The sequence below is a fragment of the Uloborus diversus genome, chromosome 9 (genome assembly GCF_026930045.1).
Source record: "Uloborus diversus isolate 005 chromosome 9, Udiv.v.3.1, whole genome shotgun sequence".
NCBI lineage: Eukaryota > Metazoa > Arthropoda > Arachnida > Araneae > Uloboridae > Uloborus > Uloborus diversus.
Window position 1 is genome coordinate 81,313,685 of NC_072739.1, and position 19,307 is coordinate 81,332,991.

Consider the following 19,307-nt stretch of genomic DNA (forward strand, 5'->3'; position numbering starts at 1 on the left):
TGAGTACACAGATTTTTTTTTTCTTTTTTTTTTGTTCTTCAGTATTCCAACTACATTTACACATTCTCAGAATATGCCATTTCTAAATGCAATTAAGAATTGGCATTTTGTCACTTTACTTTTAAAATGCATTTCATTTTTTTTACAACCAGCATGTACAGCAATATATAGCAGAATTAATTGATTAATATAAAGGCCCCTCAATCAAAATACTTATTGCTTTTTGATGTATATATATATAAATAGCATTTTAATTCATTATGCTACAATATCTTTCCATTTCAAAATAATGTACCTTTTTTTTTGGTGATCCATACATATCACATTCTTTGGAATGTGCTTTAAATAGCATGTTCATGTTCGTATTATTTCTTTAAAATATCAAATCAGACATTAATGAAACACAATAATGGTGCATTTAAAATGCCCACATTCTACAAAATTTATTCGTATTGTAACAATGATATTACCCGATTGATTATGATATTACTTTAGTGTCACGTGATGGACCTTCAGAGATTTTTAAAAGCAAGTAGATTATGCATAATGTTGACTATGATTGAGCTTTACAACATATTTGGAAATAGAAAATGTTAAACTGAGATAGAAAAGAAAAGGAAATTTCTGAATAAATACAACTTTGTTGTTTCTTCAATAGTTGCTTTAATTAGCTAAATAACAAGTAATATACTGTTGCGCTAAGCACAGAAGTCATATCTGCACTTTTTAACAAAATTGAGTTATTGTCACCAGGTGGTTCTTTTTATGTATTTTACCTAAATACAACGTTTATGGTCATTTGGGAATGGAGAAATTTAAAAACAATTTCTGAAAAAGTGGCATCTGAATCAAATACATAGAAGCACAAAACTTTAAAAAACAATATCTTAGTTTGAGCTTGACTGCAGATACCACTTTTGTGCTTAGTACAGCAATATACATTTTACTTGAAATTTAAATCTCATTTTTTTAAAATATGCATAGTTAGGAATAATTATTAAAAAAAATACTTTAGAATTTGAATTGTGATTCTGAAATATTTCATTTAATATTATAAATACTTCAAATAAATAACTAGGAAAAACAATCATAAATTTACTACTTCCAAATGTATGGTCAAATACCATATTTTGAAAACAGTCTAAATTTGTTCTTCTATTCAATTTATATATTTACATAGAACCGAATGATGGCAAACCTTTTCCCCCCGCAATATGATTTTTTAAGTAAAGCATATTCTTGTGCAAAGCGCTTTGTAAAGAAAACCAACAGAAAGTCATGGGTCAGGAGTGGCCAAATTCTCCATGTCGGATGCCATAGTTTATCTTTAATTTTTTGCATATGCTTGAAACAAGTAGTTTTGCATGAGAAACATAGCATTGAAAAATAACGTAAAAAACTAAGACAAACTGGAAAGTGCTGCATGCAAAAATATATAAATGTATATATATATGTGTGTAAACACCATAGCTTTTCATAAAATGGCAACCTAATGTATTAGTTTATGCAATGGTGAATACTAACATTTTTCAATATTTCAAGAAAAGCATAGTAATACTTTATTTGAAATGTATTTTTAAATTTCTATTGTTCTTGCGAAATAAACACTTTAAACAAAATTCTTGATGCTGATAAAAGATCTTGCAAAATTCTGAAATGATCTACTACAATGCTTTGATAGCAAAAACACTGCGTATTATATTAAAGACAGAAAACTTTCAATGATTCTCATTGGCAAGTCCAACTGGAACTTTTTAAAAATATATGAGTTTCTAACTGATGAATTAGGAATCAGAATGCTATAATGTATATCATGGCGATAAAACAATCAAAATTGTACATGAACAGTATATTTGATGATCAGTCCTGATGTCAAAAGACAAAATGCAATGGTTAAGTTCAATTATTAATTTAGTATTAAAAATGGGTATGCATGCAACGATACATGTTAATACCAAGCTGTAAATCATCTTAAAACTAAATTTATACTGTCCATAAAACATTAAAATTTTCAAATATTCTTTTTACTTACTTAAACATGTCTTAATTTAGAAAAATGTGGGTTGCTTCATTATTAATCTAATCAAACCATCAAAATTCAGGCTGGGCGTCACCAAATGTAAAAAGTTTATGGAAAACTATTTAAAAACATCAATTGAAATAAATGTAAGTAACTGTACAGATACATAAATTTAAATATTATTTCCTCCTTTCTTCATTTATGATTTCAAAGAGAGATGAAAATACATGAAATACACCGCCAGCTCAGTCAATTCCGTGCTTATTAGCACTTATCAACCCGGCATAGGAGTGACTGAGCTGGAGGTGGAAAACCTCTTAAGAAGCCTAGAGTGCTAAATAAACTAATAACTAATACAGAATTAGCACTGACCAGACGAGTGTCCAAAACAATGGTTTGGTTCAACAGTCTGGTCAGTGCTAATTCTTGTAATAGCTACCAGTTTGTTTGGCACTCTAGGCTTCCTTAAGAGGTTTTCCACCTCCAGCTCAGTCACTCCTATGCCGGGCTGATGAGTGCCAATAAGCACGAAACTGTAGTCCTCGGCTGGAATTGACTGAGCTGGCGGTGTATTTCATGTATTTCTGCCTTAGCCCTGGCTATAGGGCGGTAACTTACTGAAGAGATGAAAATGTTCAAACTTTTAGTACAACTTGATATAAAAATAAATAGCAGACAGGAAGTAGTTGGCCACCCTGATTGCAGGCAGGCAGACACATAAAGGGAACATTTTGTAATTTCTTTTGTCACTAGAATGAAAATAACTGTAGCACTCACATTAAATTCTGCGATTATCGACACTTCAACGTACACATATCCACAGAGCATTGTAAGCATTAACATCACAATATAAGAAGAGTATAAGGTGTCAGGAGCTGAGATCATTGTCCCAAACATTTATTGGACGTTAAAAAAATTCTCCTGGATTTTTTTGGTGAACAGCTTGGGTTAATCAAAATGATGTAAAAAGCTTGAAGTATCAGTCAGGAAAAGGTTAAAACACATAATCCAGCTTCATAATGGACTGGTATTCTTGGATGGATGACAAAATGTTTGTCTTTAAAATAGGGTTGCCAACTCATTGCGAGAATCACCAACCCAAATTTCAAATAATAAATAAATGGGGAAAAAAAATCCAGAGAAAATTATTTTAAATAATCATAAAAATGGCACATTTGTTTCGATAAAGAAAGTTCTTAACGACATCTTAAGTAAAATAATATACAAGTTTGATTTTTAATCTCTCAATAAATAAGTACATATCACAATTGATTAAAAAAAAAAAATCTCATGTCGATGTCTCAAAAAAAAAAAAGCATTAAATAAGCGAGATCTTTGTCTCAGTAATTAACAATTATACAAAAGGGGAGGAATAGCATAACTAGTTTCATTTTAGTTGGCAACCCCAAGAATTTACTTATGTACACAGTTTTTTATACTTCTATGCTTTAGAATCTCCATTCTCATGAGTAATGGTCCGTTCTTTGTAATAAATTTCTTCCGTCTCTTTGTCACAAAGCAAAAGAAGTATGGCACCAAATAAAAATATAGCAGCACCCCAAGCAACACCGTATGCCCATCCGAACTCCCACACTGATCTGTTGCTTCGTTCAATTTCAGATGCAAAGCAGGCAGGGTAGATCACCAATGCAATTAGCACAGAAAGCACTGAAAAATCAACATTTTCAATATAAAATACACATAATATACACAAAGAGTTAACACTTGAATTATGCAGTATAGCCCCCAAGGGCTCTTGTCATTAAAATCAAATAAACCAACTAGAATTATGTGAGGGGTCATTTTGACCCCAAGCACACTTTTTTTTACTAGTTGCTCATATTTTTGAAAAAAACTGAATCCTTTCTTGACTTGTCCTAAATCACTGTGCTGTGTCATAATATAAAATTTCAAGCAATTATATTTTAAAACAAAACTAAATATTTGTACTTAAAATGAAGGCAGGTATAATTTTGACCTTTTTGAGCAAAAAAAAAAAAAGTAAATATATTAACTGATTCTGAAATAGAGCAGAAACTCATAAATGGCTGGACACATCCACCAACAAAAAAGGCTTACATTTGGAGTAGGTACTCAACAGAATGTAAAGGTATCCCCCCCCCCCCATGTTCATAAGACGTGCTCGATTAATTCTCCAAAAACACATGGGACTCCCCTTTTACCAATCTTTTATAGCCGTTTTTTGATAGTTCATCATGTCGAAATCGGCATATTGTTATGCTTTTCAGGATTCTAGCATAAATTTTTTCCTTTAAAATAAAAAAAAGTCAATCAAGCTCGAGAATGTCCAGTTAACTTTTTTTTTTGCAATTTTGTAACCATCTCACAACCTTGTGCTATCTTCAAATAGTCATTTTTTTAAAATGTACACCCTTTAGCTTGTAATTAAACCCCCTTACCTTAATCTGATGTGCTATAATATATCAATGATCCTTTTTTTAAAACTTATGACAGGCTGTCCTAGACGCATCCACCAGCAAAAAAGGCAGACATTTGGTGTAGGTATTCGACAGGATGTAAGGTATCTCCCCTGTGTTTATCTGCCCCGCTGGAGTAAATCCCCAAAAACCCAGTAGGCTCCCCTACTAATAGTCATGCAATACCATTTGCCCAGCACCATGAGTAACAAAATAATTAACAAAAACTTAAGAAAGCAATAAAAATCTTAACTATATTTTTTTTCCCTCAAGCTATCCTGTACACCAGAATACCAAATTTCTCTGATATTCCATGTCCCCTCAATTTATAATTTATTTCAATTGAAATTGTTGTAAATATCTTCAGCAAAACAATTTAATTTTTAACTTATCGTTTGCTGATTGAAGTTTGTTGATGGTTTTTTTTAATTGTTATAAAGAATGAATGTATGTAAATTTGATTATTAATATTTAAAATTTTTAGAATCAGTTGAATTAAAAAAAAAATATACAGTAACCTAATATACTTTTATTGTGTGATTTTTTTTTGTAATTCAAATGTTTAAGTTACAGCATTAATAAGGTGACCATTTATTTTTATCCCCTCAAAACAGGAAATTTTCCAATTCAACTGCATGTGCATGTTAAAAAAAGGGGGCTATTTTAAATAGTTTAAATGAGAGACAAAAACCAAAAGGAACACTCAAAAGAGGAGAATTGTGGTAACTTTTTAATGTACAAATATGCTATAGTACGTTTCGTACTGATTTTAGATAAAAATAGAATTTTTTGCAGAAATTAGCAATTTACTTTTAAATCAACATTGATTTTAAGATCTGTAATTTGCAATTGTGCTTTTTCACTAATCCACAAGTTAGTCATAAGCAAAAATATCCTTTCTATGAGTGCATTATGCCCAGGAAAACATAGAATCTCTTTATAGTAAATAAAAGTAAGGTTTCAAAGAAATTCTGGAGGGAAGTCTGGCGGACGTGCGCCCAGGACGCCCCATAGCACCAACAGCCTTGAAATTTTGTACAAAATTACTTCGAGCCCCGGGGGTGTGCATCTGGGATTTTATTTTATTTTATTTATTATTTTTTTTGTAATTAATTTTTTAAGCTCAAATTTCACGTAAATTGCCTAATATTGCCTATTAAAGGGGTGAAAAATTACTTGCATATACTAGTATTATATATCGTTGGAAAGGGTAGAATTTTCCGCGATCCACACAATTTGTTTCAATGCTCTAACTTAAATATGGCAGGAGTTATTTGCGTTTTTAGCTCGAACTTTATTAGGTTTAGCTAAAATTTAGGTACTACTTTCTTCATTCAGTCTATCAGTAAAAAGCGAAGGAATTGTCCAAGTTTTCATTTTGACACCACTGGAAATAGCGGCTTTTTTACTTCAGATCTAACTCGACCAATGGTCGAGAAACTGAGTTTCTATCTCCAAAGGGAAAAAAGTTACAAGCCGTTAAAAAGAAAGTTTGAACAGTTTCATCTCCATTAAAATTATTCCATGTTTTATTTGGCGTTGCCATAGTTACGTCTTTTCGATTTGCATGTTTCTTTTTTCTTATTCACAAACTTTAAGGGTTTCGATTTTAACGGAAAATCTTTGGCTCAACTCAATTCACGCCCCGAGATAAAGAGCAAAATACCTGTATATTACTTGAGACCACGAATATGAAAGCGACTTTTCAAACGTACAAAACTGCAGTTATGCAATGCTCAGGAGCCCCTTAGCCTTTATGGCTCTGCAAGTTGTTACAAGTTATTTTGAAACTTGGGGAAGGGGTACTTTTTGATCCAAAAGGGAGCTAGCTCATAATGCATTTTTAATCTGTTTCTTTTTAATTGGCGATTTAAATCTTTGAGAATGAAATTAGATTGCAAAGCAATCTTCGGGGGTTGGTGAGCATTAGCGAGCAGGGGGCAGAGCCCCCTAGTATATTAAATAATTCTGCTTGATTTAATTTATTGGTATGAAAATACTTAAACAACCTACTCCACCCAGTGACTTTTGGTTGATGCATTCAGTGTTCCATTCTGTCACTTCAAAAAATGGGTATTGCAGTATGTCCAGGGACAACAAGACAGAATACCTGAAAAAAAGGCTGTCCCATTCAAAGGAGACGTATGGTCACCTTAAGCATTAATTGCATTTAGATGGCGAAAAAGTAAAAATGACAAGCTTTGCGTTCTTTATTGCAATTCCATTCAATTTTCCTCTGCATATCATATCCACACCTTCATGAAAATAGACACTTCTGAAATAATGTGTGGTCAAGTGCCATGTCCTGACAGCTAGACTTTAAGAAACCTGGCTGTTCTGTTAAAAGGTGTGCATTTGAATGATGATCTTCAGGGTTCCCATCAGAGGAAAAAATGTGGGTGAGAAAATCTAGCAGTCTGTTGAAACTAGAGTGAGATTTTTTTAAAATCTTATTTAATTTAACAGCCATGATAAAATAACGAGAAAGTCTGGCATCAAAATATTTTTTAAGTGAGGTTTCTTTTAAAAGTTTATGTTCCCCGCGGTCTTGTACTCTATCGGGAATCCTGATGATTAATATCAGGGCTTGTGCGAGGAGCACTGAGAAAAATCACGATAGAGCTTACTTTCTGATTAGGTCTTGTTTTTGGGGAAACACAGCACTGATTACGAATTAATAGAATTTAAAAAAAGACTTCTCTAAGAAAACACTTACTACAAAAATTCAAGATGAAGCAAAATTGAAAAAGGAAACTTACATGCTCCAACCATAACATAAAGTGCAAATCTGTACAATGTGTATTTTCGTGTTGGGTCTTTGCTGCATAACCCCATTCCTGTCATGACAGTGGCCCCAATATCCATCAGCAATGTAATAACACATAGAGCTGCTGCTCCTTGTATGTAACCTTTATATTTGAGAAAATACATGAGTGAGTTTAACACCAACTTCAATTGACTTGCATAAAAAGTAAAACAGCATTTCTACTTCAAAAGAAAATAACTATATTAGACAGCAATATTTGTTTTGAAGAAAGTAACAGAAAAATGCCTGCTTTCTTTTTAAAACATAAAATATTTTTCTAAACACAAAATGATTTTTTATAATACAATCTCAAAATTCCATTCATATTTAGGCTCATCTTTTTAATATTGAAATTCCTTTTAAAAGAAATGAACTAAAGTATCAACATAGTAGAGACTGGGGATACTTGATCCCCACTTTAGTTTTCAATTTTTTTTCTCTGCTGCAAATTATCAGTTTTTTTTTTTTTTTTTTAAAGTACGCAAACAAAGGTTTTTTTCCCCTTTTATGTGACAGTATTTTTTTAAATTGAAACTAAACAGATAGTTTTGGTAAAATAATTTTTTCAATAATTTCATAAAGGGATTATGTATCCCCACATCAAGGGATACAAATACAAATGTGACGCCCAGCAACAAGCTCTGGGCCCAGCTAGGCTGGTCCTAGTCAGTTTATAAGTCCCCAATGAAGATCAATGGCCCTCTTAAAGCTATCCACCCCCTTGCTCATTACCACCTCTTCTGGTAAGCTGTTCCAAATGCCCAGGACCCTACTGAAGGGATACATGATCCCTTCATGGGGGATACTTGATCACACTGAGAAAATACTTAAGATTTTTCATTAGATAAGCAATTTAATTATGGATTTTAGTTTTCTACATAATGTTTCTATAAAAAAAACACTATTTCTAATTTTCTTTATTAGATTATAATAATAATATGAACACAAAATAACAGATTTAAATTCCACTAGGACATTTGTAAAAAAAATGTACACAACTTGAATGAACTTATGATGCTTTTGATCAGTTACTTTTTCTCTAATACAGTTGTGAACAATACATTTTATAAATAAAACTAACAATTTTTTAAAGTAGCGCAATGAATCAGAAATTACAACAAATAAAAAAATAGGATGACAAGCACAAAAATCAACTTATTTGCTTCTTGTCTTGCATGCAATAATAAAATTAAGAGTTTTATCAATTAAATCAATTTTTAAAAAGAGGGAAGAAAAATGTAAGTATCAGTGTACTTATGAAAATAAAAGAAAGCCTAGCATATGTTTTCAAAGCCTGAAAAGTAAAAAACAAACAATTTGTTTGCAATAATTCTTTAAATTCCACTCAACCCAACTGCATGTGTGCAGTTTAACACAATTTGTCAATTCTTCAGGAAAATATATTGATTAAGCAGATAACCTTTTTGCTTTAGAAAACTTAGCAAAATATTTTTTTTTCACACAAATTAAGATTTGACATCTATTTTAACTTGTTCAAGTTCATTTGGCTGATCAGAACATAACTCATCAGTAGAGTTAGTTTATGTTTAGATGTTTGAGGTGTTATGTGGGTTACAAGTGCGAACTGATATTTTTATTGTTTAGCATACTTACTGCAGTGATTACATAAATCTGTCACTCATACTATGATAAATTTTATTATGTTAATATGGTTTTAAATGTTTAAAGTTAATGTCAACTAAATAAACAACAGTTATATTGTTTTCATTGTGTCTATATTGTCATATGGATACTTGATCCCTGGGATCATGTATCCCTCTAAACAAAGGGATCAAGTATCCCTAATATGCGATTTTTACAAACATACTTGTTATATTAATAACAATAAGAGGCAATTTACTAAAAATATGTCTCAATTATAAAAGACTGTCTACTTTAACATCAGTGTTTTTTTAAGTTGTAGATATTGGATAGTGTAAACTTCACAATGCTTTCTAAAAAAAAAGTTTCCCTTGACACAGTCAATCATTTCTTGAGCTAAAACAAAATGGCTGAAAAAAACAAAGGGCTGCCAGATTTTTTGTACAAGTATCACTTTAACATAATTCTCATGTTTCAAATCTCTATTTGATGATTTTGGTACATTTTTGGCTATGGGATCATGTATCCCCAGGGATCAAGTATCCCCAGTCTGCCCCACTTAGTTTTTCAGCTTACTCAATCACAATATTGTACCAGCACTTACATTCAAAAATATTTAAATATTTAGACATTTATGCAAATATTTTGAACAAATTTCAAATTTATTTTTGAGCAAAATTAACTTAATTTTACAAGAACTGAAATTTTCAGTAAAGGTCAAAGAAAGAAGAAAAAAGCTTGAAAAAAGGCTTAATGCATCTTAAAAATGTAGCTAAAAACAAAAAAAAACAAAAAAAAAAGTAAAAAATAACATAATTAAATAAATATAAAAAAAATTAAGATTGCAAAGTGGGGTACATACAGATGAGGAGAATGTGTCTGGCTTGTCTTTCTCCCCTTCTCCCCCTAATGACTTATGAGTGAATGGCCCAAATCAAACAAACCTTTTGCTGCTTGAAAGATCTTAGTAAGGACACCTCATTCCATTTTTTGATTTGAACAATTTTTCACTCACATTTGGACAGTTCAAAAAACTTAACATTAGTGCCTACGGGGAAATTCAAGACAAATATAAATCCTGCACTTAAAGGCGAATCTGCTTCAAACAAACTTTGTTAGAAAAGCTCCCTTGGATGAAGACCCCCCCCCCCCATGTATAGAAAATATTTTTTTAATTTGAAAAATTTTCCGTTCAATTTTGAACAGTTCAAACCCTTTAACATTAGGGCCTACTGGGAAACTAAAAGTCACAATAGATCCTGAACTTAAAAGCAATTTTGCTTCAAACTAACTTTGTTGGAAATACAGTAGGCGACTTAATAGGTAGAACTTAATGTGATCACAGTTAATGTTATCATTCGCTTAATGTTATCAGAATAACAAAGTCCTGGAACACTTGTATATCAATATGCATTAAAAAAGTTGAATATTGTAATCAGTGTCTTCGTTTATTATGTTATCACTTTTTCATAGACTTTCAATTTTTCCCCTGTTTTTGTTCCTCAATCAACAGAAATACTAAGGCAAACTCCGACAAGACTTATGTTCTGTGCGGCATTTTGTAATATTCCATGGTATTGCAAACTTTTCTAGGGAGGAAACAACAGGAAGTTTGTTCTCAGTGACCACAGACTCCCTTAAAGACACCATTCGCTTGCACAAGCAAAACTTCTGTCACTGTACATGTCCATGGTTCGTTGTGGAGGTGGTGATCTTCTCCCCACATTGAGAGGATTAACGTAGCTTCCGAGAAAACAAGTTCCTTTCTATCAATAATGCAGAAGAATTTTTCTCCTTGTCCAGTTACCTTAAAACTTCACTCTGAACAGTCAAACATTTTACCCACATAGGAAAAGTGCAATGATTTAACTGTCAAGGAAGAAATTAAAATTTTAAAACACTTTAACAATTTACCCATGTTGAGTCAAAGGAATGCTGCAGCACGGCTAAAAATTTCTCGGCCATTGCTTTGTAAGTTCTAAAGAATCGTGATGAGATTGAAAACAAAGTGAAGCTAAATGAAAATTTAAATAGCAAGCAAAACCGTGAGGAAAATCTGCTTTAAAACTGCGGTTTATTGCAGTTGTAAAAAAAAAAGGTGCATATTAAATATATATATATATATATATACATATATACGTATTTATATTATTTTGTGCCTCCTGGATTCTTTTCGGTTATTGTTATCAAATTGTATTTGTCCAAAAGTGATCACATTAAGTGTCGCCTGCTGTAGCTCTTAATGACCAACTTCCGACTCTGACTCCTAGAATTTTAGGGCCTTGACTCCAACTACTGTATCGCAATATTAGTCGGACTCGGACACTGACTTCTTAGCTTTGGCAAAATGATCAAAGGCTTCACTCTTGGAATTGTAAAGCCTTTGACTCTGACCAGGGCCGTCCGAAGAGCTGACGGCGCCCGGGGCGAAGGTGGTTTCCTTGCGCCCCCCCCCACCTATACACACAGAAAAATCAAGTTAGTTATAACATCAGTGTATACTACGTACATACTTGAATTTTTTTTACGTATTAATGAACAGAACAATCAGAGGGATATGCATAGAGCAAATTAAAACACAAGCAATGAATCTGTTTCTAATATTTGTGAAACATTAATGAACCAAAAACTTTTTGAAAAATGGAAATGTTAAAAACCCAAATATTTGTCAAGTAAAATTTTAGCCCACTAGATAAAAAACAATTAAAACTGAGTTGGTTATTCATATTGATCAAACTAAGAACACAAATAAATAATTTGCTGATTATAAATAGTAAATGTATTTACTGAAGTAAATTACATCAAAATTAAATTTCAATCTGGACTCATCCAATGGTTCTTTTCAAGAGTTTTTTTTTTGGTTTTTCTTGTTCCAACTTAATACCAGCTGTCATATATGTTATTAACAAAGATGTTATTCTTTTGCATCAAATATTTGTAAGTTTTAGGGGGAAGCCCACAAATACTCAACAACATGGAAAATCGCTAAGAATTGCGTTTTTGGAGCTCTAATTTCGAAAAATCACTGGCCCTAATATTATAAAATATGGCCTTACAAATTGCGTTTTTAAGACTTGAGTTAATGAAAATATTCATGCAAGGGTCCCCATGCAGCCTTTCTTTAATATGACAAGCAATGGACTTTTTAAACAACACTAACAAAAAATTTAAGTGGAGTAGCCCCTGAATGTGAAACATTGCTCAAATTTTTTGAACCATAATTTTAAACAATTTTCCTGGGAAATCCTACAGATTCTCCAATCCATAAAATCTTCAAAGTTTGTCTAAAGTTGTGTTTTTGAAACTTCAATTTCGAAAACTTGCAGGGGGAGAAGGAAATGATTTCAATCTATTTAAAAAGTATTCCATCGGAAACAGTCTCTGAGCTGCCTCCCTTATCCTAACGTCAATAAACATGGCCTATACTCGCGTTTTTAAGGCTAAAATTGCGTTTTTAAAACTAAAAGTTTCTAAATTTTGACCAAACACCTTTTAATTTTTTTTCCTATCCGATCAAAAAAAAAAATTTTTTTTTTTTGAGCAATCACGATTGCTTATTGTTCTCATTTGACAGTCCTTGATGTTACGGTTCCTTTTTACTTTCTTCTATATCTAATATATAGAAGAAAGTATTGGATTCGTGCAAATTTTCGAATTTCGAATTTTGACGGATTCGAACGTTTTGAGGTGTGCTGAGTCCATTTCGACTATTTTTGGAAAATGTCTGTCTGTCTGTGTGTGTGTATGTATGTGTGTGTGTATGTATGTGTGTATGTGTGTGTGTCACGTCTGTGTGTGACCAGTTTTTTGTGGCCGCTCTACAGCAAAAACTACCGCACGAAATCGAACGAAATTTGGTACACATATGTGCCCCTATGTGAACTTGTGCCCATTGGTTTTTGGCGCGAATTCCTCCAAGGGGGGTGGAGCAATGGGACGTTTTTTGAGTTACGCGTGCTTGCTATTCCTCAGGAAGTAACTGGCGGAATCAAACAAAATTTGGACCATATGTTGCCATTAACAGGAACAGGTGCTGATTCAATTTTGGTGGCAATAACTCAAACGGGGGTTGAGCTATAGAACGTTTTTTGTCGTCAATTGTGACTGCTGTATCTCAAGAAATAATGAACGGAATGAAAGAAAAATTTATCGGCAAGTAGACCTTAGTGGGTATAAGAGCTGATTTTATTTTGGTGTCAAAAACTGAAAAGGGGGGTGGCGCAATCGAATGTTCTTTTTTTTTCATTGTGAGTGCCATTTCTCAAGAAGTAATGCTACGTTCTGGATGAAATTTGGAATAAATGTGAATCTATTTGTAAATAGGCGTTGTTTCAATTTTGGCGCCAATCGCTCCATGGGGGTCTGATTTTTTTTTGTGTTAATAAAAATAGCTTTATAAATGCAACAATAAGAAAGATAAATTACAATATTCTCGTCTGCTTATTTCACGTGATTTTAATTTTCGGGAGATAATCGGAAATGTTATCGCAATGATTTAAAATTAATAACTGTTGCCATTTTATGTTTGTTAACAAATAAAACATCTAATTAATTCAAGCAAGGCTTTTAAAATAACTTTCAAGTCGTTCTTTGCTTTGCTTTTGCGGGAATTCAGGAATTCGGACGGTCGTCAAGTTTTTTTTTTTTTTTTGCTGGGAATATTGCATTCTTTTCAAGCATAGGGATTGATCAGAATTCACAAGAAAGATATAGAAGAAAGTTTCGTGATGGCCACAACATACTAGTTCAGTTTGGACCAGGACTGCAGCACCACCGTCCACCGGCGGCGGCACGGCTGGTCCTGAGCACTGTCCAACGGAATCCACTTTTACTGGGCGGTGGCGTCCATGTCCTACACAAGCATGCTCATACACACTCCCCTACGCGCGCACGCCTTTACACACATACACACGCCTACGTGTACACACGTAAGCCTACATACACAACTGTACACACGTAACCACCCAGGAGGAGGGAATGCTTGGGGGGGAGCCATTTCTCGAAACAATAACTCTAATCAGTAGGGTCTTGTCGCAACTCGGGATTGCGAAAAACATAATTTGAATTCAAAGTTTCGGAATTCAAATTAGAGTTAATTGGGGAAAGTTTGTCACATTTTAATTTTTTTGTTTTTGTTTTTTTCCCCTTAAAACTTTTTTCTCGTTACGTCGCTGCTTGCAGGGGCAGAATTTAAGCAAATTTGGTAAGAACTGGACAAAGGAGAAGTGCCTTTTGTTTGATTCTAAACAGTTATATTCTCAGAAATTGTATCTGCTTCAATGATACAAAGGAAACAAATGTTTTGGAGTCTTAGAGAGAGGAATATTTTCGTGCCCTAGGAAAAAAATATAGAATCATTGCAATGATTCTCTATTTTGTGTGTCTATGACTGTGTACCTATGACACACAAAATGAGGGGGCGTTGCAAGGCTCCCCTAATCTTGTACAATTGGAGCATTTTATACCATGAGGGACGCCACAAGGTGCCTCTCATTTCGTGTGACTGTCGAAACGAGGAGCGCCGCAAGGCGCCCCCTCATTTTGTGGCGCCCGGGGGCGATTGCCCCGCTCGCCCCCCTCTTGGGACGGCCCTGACTCTGACTCCTTTATTCCAAAAGAAGTCGACTCCGACTCCTCAAACATTGCAGAGTTACAGACTGAAGAAAAAGGACCGACTCTGACTCTTGGAATTTTAAAGCTTTCGACTCCAAATAGTTTATGCCAAAAGAAATCTCGACTCCGACTCGTCAAATATTGGCAGTTGGGGGAAAAGACCAACTCTGACTCCAAATCTTTGGATTTAAAACCTGTGACTTCCAACTCTGACTCCTTTACCTCAAAATCACATCGACTTCGACTCTGCAACCCTGGTTTTTGTAAACTTGTAGATGAGGAGGAATTTAAATTATTCTCTGCAATTCAACTTTTAAACATATGACTAGGGGGCTCTGCCTCCTGCGACAGTAACCTCACCAGCTACGGTGGTTCAATCAAAAATTGCTACTAAGAAGAAATTTCTAGTAAAACCTATGTTCAATGCACTAAAAACTGCTTTCCAATGCATATTACTTCATTTTCGCATTTATTCTGTAAATTGAAGGTCTAAAACGCAATAGAGAGTAAAAAATGAAGAAATGCCGAGTTGTTAAAAAATCTGCCAATTTATTCAATCTTTCAAATTTGGCACCAATTATAAGGAGCAAAACTAAAGGGAAATCTCAAAAGATATGTATTTTGATTAATGCAATACAGTGGTTGATGAAAGGGAGGGGGGGAGGCCCAAGTTAATTGAATCTGCTACTTTAATAAATCAAATCCTCAAAAACAAAACAAAATTCTCAGCTTTAACATTAAAAAACACCGGATATTTGAAACCAACATGACATTTAAATGAATCAAGCGTATGTGACTAACCATTTCCCACAAACACATCAGCAGTCTTTTCTTTGAGTAAAATGAGATTTTTTACCAAATGCAAAGAAATGTATTTTTTTCATCAAAAGACATTTTGTAAGGTTATTGCAATTTTTTCAATTTGGATATGTATTTCAGTCATGCTTATAGAGAAAAAAAATCTGATTTCACTAATTTTTTTAGATTTAACACATAAAAGCATTTAGATGAATAAAGATAACGATGCCTGGGATGTTCTAAACACTAAACAAATTTTCTCACCAACTCTTCTAGCTGGATAGCATCCAGGTTTGACTTTAAGCTCAAATGGTAGGGGCTGCTTTGCTCCTTCGTCAACACACTGTTCCCACAACCCTTGGCGAAATTTCTCTGCTGTCAACCAATTTGATGAAGCAAGACATAGAATCATTAGGAGAATGACGATTGATCCACATATGAAGGCTATCACCTAAGTGAAATGAAAAAGAAAAAGAAAAATCAAACAAAAATATATCATGTTATAAAAGTTTATGAATAACAATACAGTACAACCTCATTTATCTGGATTAACTGGGACCAAAGGCCATCTGGGTAATCTAATAGTATGAGTAATAAGCAAAACAAATCCTTAATAAGCAGTCTAACTATTCACTTGATCAAAAAAAGCCATGTCTTGTAACAAAATGACACAGAATTGTACACAAGAAAGATGTTTTTTCACAACATTTCATTGTAAAGAATTGTGCCACTGTCTTCTGTTTTAAGCATGAGTGGAAGGGCAGGCCCTATATTTGGGCAATCGGGGGGGGGGGGGGGGCAGGGCCTGATTAACGCACGGTCCAGTGGGTCCGCGGACCTGGGCACCACAAATTTAGGGGCACTAAAATAGCATAAATTAACTTACTTCCTTCCAGTGAATGTTCCTTTTCAGCTTTAAAAAGAATCAAAAATCTTTTTAGAAGCTGCGTTTCTCCGGATAATTTACAGGTGTTTTTCTTATTGACTATTGAAAATTCTATGACATCAAAATTAGATTTCGATTATGTATGTGATCGACACATTTGTTTTGTTTTGTTTTTTTTTTTTTTGCTATTTTTGCAGTTTTAAATTGTTTTTTAATTCATCTTCACCTTAAGGTAAGGTAATTTTAACTATGATTAGTATGATGACTATCAAGTTTTTAATATTCAAATCCCAGGTTTCTGTAGTAATGTGTAGGTTTCTAGTGTATTAGGTTTCTAGTACAAAACATTGACTTTGAAATTGTGCTGATCTTCTCATGGGAGGGGGGGGCACCAATTTTTACTCAGGACCTGGGCACCAAATTGTCTTGATCGGGCCCTGGGGGGGGGAGGTCTTTCTTAAAGTACATTGTTCTTTCTTAATGTACTGTAATTTTCAAAACAAACGTTGATTTTGACAAAAAGTTTATCTTAACTATTTCACTTTGCCCCTCATTCCCCTACTAATTTAACACATTTACATCACCTTCACTTTTCAGATTTGGAAAAGCATGTCCCAATCAAGCAGGTATCGGAGGAGTGGACTGTTATCTCCTTTCCTTAACATGACCAAAGATAACATAAAATGAGGTTTTTGGGACTTTACTGTTAGAGGAGAGCCTCAAGTCTCTTAGTTAGGGCTAAATGTTACACTTATGACTTCCTCATTCTGATTTGTGTGATAATATTTGTGAAAAGACAGAAGCTAGATATGCTTTTGGCTCATATTGACAGAGTATTTTATTTATTTTATAATTCAAAGCAGTGTCAAGAATAACAAAGTAAAATATTTTACAATGTCACTTTGATTTTCCATCACACTGACATTACTTTTTTGCTCTTAGTTCGCCTAGATAAAAATTTATAAGTTCCCTAGCCATGAGTGCCAATATATGTAACTAGTATCAGCACAAGGCAATGGCTGTGCAGAGAATTTAAAAGAAATCTCTTGGGTTAATAATTAGTCTCCCAATATTGAGTTAATGACAATCTACCGAGTTAGTCGACTCATTCCATAACTGAATTATCTTTCACTGACTGAGAATAACTCTGTCAATAATTGAGTTAATGGCAATCTAATTCAGGATAATCTTCTTCACGTCATCCTCAAAATAAAAAGAACCAATTTCTGTAACTAAAATGCACACAGGTTATTTAACCTGAGTTTCAAGCACACTCCCAGTTGTAATAAAAATTCCCAATTCGACTAAAGACAACTGTCCCTCAAAACACCCATTAAAAATTAGCACAGAGTAAAACTCCCCTCCCCCGGAACATAAAAGAACTTATAATTGAAATAGGAATAAGAACAAAATGCCCCCTCATCTGGAAGAAAAAAAGATAAAACAAAATTAAAGTTCAGCTCCCTCCTCAGAAGAAAGAATTAGTCGGAAAACGTATTATAATTGGAGCAAAATAAAATCCCTCCTTTTCCTAAGTTCCCGGTTACAATTAGGAAGACAGATGACAGTAAATGACCTGTAACGTTTGCAAATCAGGGTTCGTGATTTTTTTATTTAAAAAAAAATTAAAGAAAATCAGATTTTTTTATTTAAATCAGATTTTTTTTAAAACTTCTAAAATTTGTAGATATTAATTACTTTACAATGGTAAACACAATATATTTCATACAACAGATGAATCTATTTAGTTTACTTTTAAAATTAAGTTCTCTAACTATTCAATACATTTTTAAAAACTTATTAATGCGTTATAATGCTTAGATGAGATGTGATTTTCTTTTATGCTTTGCTTAAAGATAAGGTTTCCATCATCATGTACGTTTTTAGTGTAAAATAATATGTTGAACAATAACTTTTCTTAACTATATTAGTCATGTAGTATAAGAAAAACAGAAATTATTTATTTCATTCTGAACTGTAAATTCAGAGTAAAAGAAATATTGCAAGAGCAAAAATCTGTTACAAACAGAAAGAGGGACCTACAGTGGCTCCCAAAAGTGTTCGGTACACTTTGAAACTTTTAGTAAAACCAAAATAATTCAAAACTGAATTCGAATATGAAGTCCAATATTTTTTCACATCATTCCTATGTCATTCTAAATACAACCCATTGTATTTTTCAAAATATTGACAGATCTTTTTTTTGAAATGGGTCAGAAAACGAAGAGACAGAGAAATAACACGCCACAAAAGTCATCGTACACTCAAATATTTTCGAAAAAAATCATGGTTAAAATTATCATATGCCGTTTTATTAATATTTTTGCATTGTGTTGACCCTTATAAGTCATTTGACTTTAATTTTTTGTTTATTTATTCCTTAATATTGTGCTTATTGTTATTTATGCTATAAAATGGCTAGTGTTCGTAAAAAAACCGCAAGCACCATTCAAAATTTGAATTTTTTCCCCACAGTAGCGGTAAATTGGTTTGAAATGTCTCTAAATTAGTTAATTTATTTGTTTGTAAAATAAATTGCTTGATAAAATGGTTTAAAGAAAGGAATCGGACCGAAAACAAGGTAAGAAAAGGTCAACCGGCAAAGTTGACAAAACATGATCGGAGATTTAAAGTTAAAAAATTTATGAAAAATACACATTTCAGTGCTGTAAAAGTTTCTGCAGAGTTAAATGAAACAATTAACCTTTAATTTTTACCTAAAATTGTTCGCCATGTTCTCTGATTAGCTGGATTAAATGGGACCTCTTCCAGCAGAAATTTTCTTGGTCGTCCAAAAAACAGAAAGCTTACGCTTTTCGTCGCCAAATTAATGATAAATAAGCTCAAAACTTTTTAGAATTACGTCTTACTTACAAATAAAAATGAATTCAACATTTTTGGTTATATTGTTGCATAGTTGTAAGTAGATGAAAAAATTAGGAACTTAATCTTAAGAATTAGTTGGATCAGTTAATCAGGACGGTGGAGGGTGTTCTAGTGTGAGGGTGCATATCAGCATCAGGACTTTAGCAGTTTGGAATTTTTTGATGAAATAATGAATCATGCTGTTCCTTTAATTATTTTAAACACCCATTTTGAACTCTTAGCCAAAAATTTAGTTATTGGAAACAACTTGGTTTTTTA

The 19,307-nt window shown here is 33.1% G+C and overlaps 1 protein-coding gene across 1 annotated transcript in view; it reads right to left on the reverse strand.

Annotated features, from left to right (window-relative positions):
* Positions 1-3,362: 3,362 nt before the first annotated feature.
* Positions 3,363-19,307, reverse strand: part of LOC129230577 (transmembrane protein 47-like) — a 93,812-nt gene continuing 77,867 nt past the window's right edge. The window contains exons 3-5 of the mRNA XM_054864981.1: positions 15,542-15,728; positions 7,218-7,367; positions 3,363-3,688 (exon numbers count right to left, since the gene is read on the reverse strand). Coding sequence (XP_054720956.1) covers positions 3,462-3,688; positions 7,218-7,367; positions 15,542-15,728 — 564 coding nt within the window. The 3' untranslated portion in view covers positions 3,363-3,461. The remainder of the gene's footprint in view (positions 3,689-7,217; positions 7,368-15,541; positions 15,729-19,307) is intronic.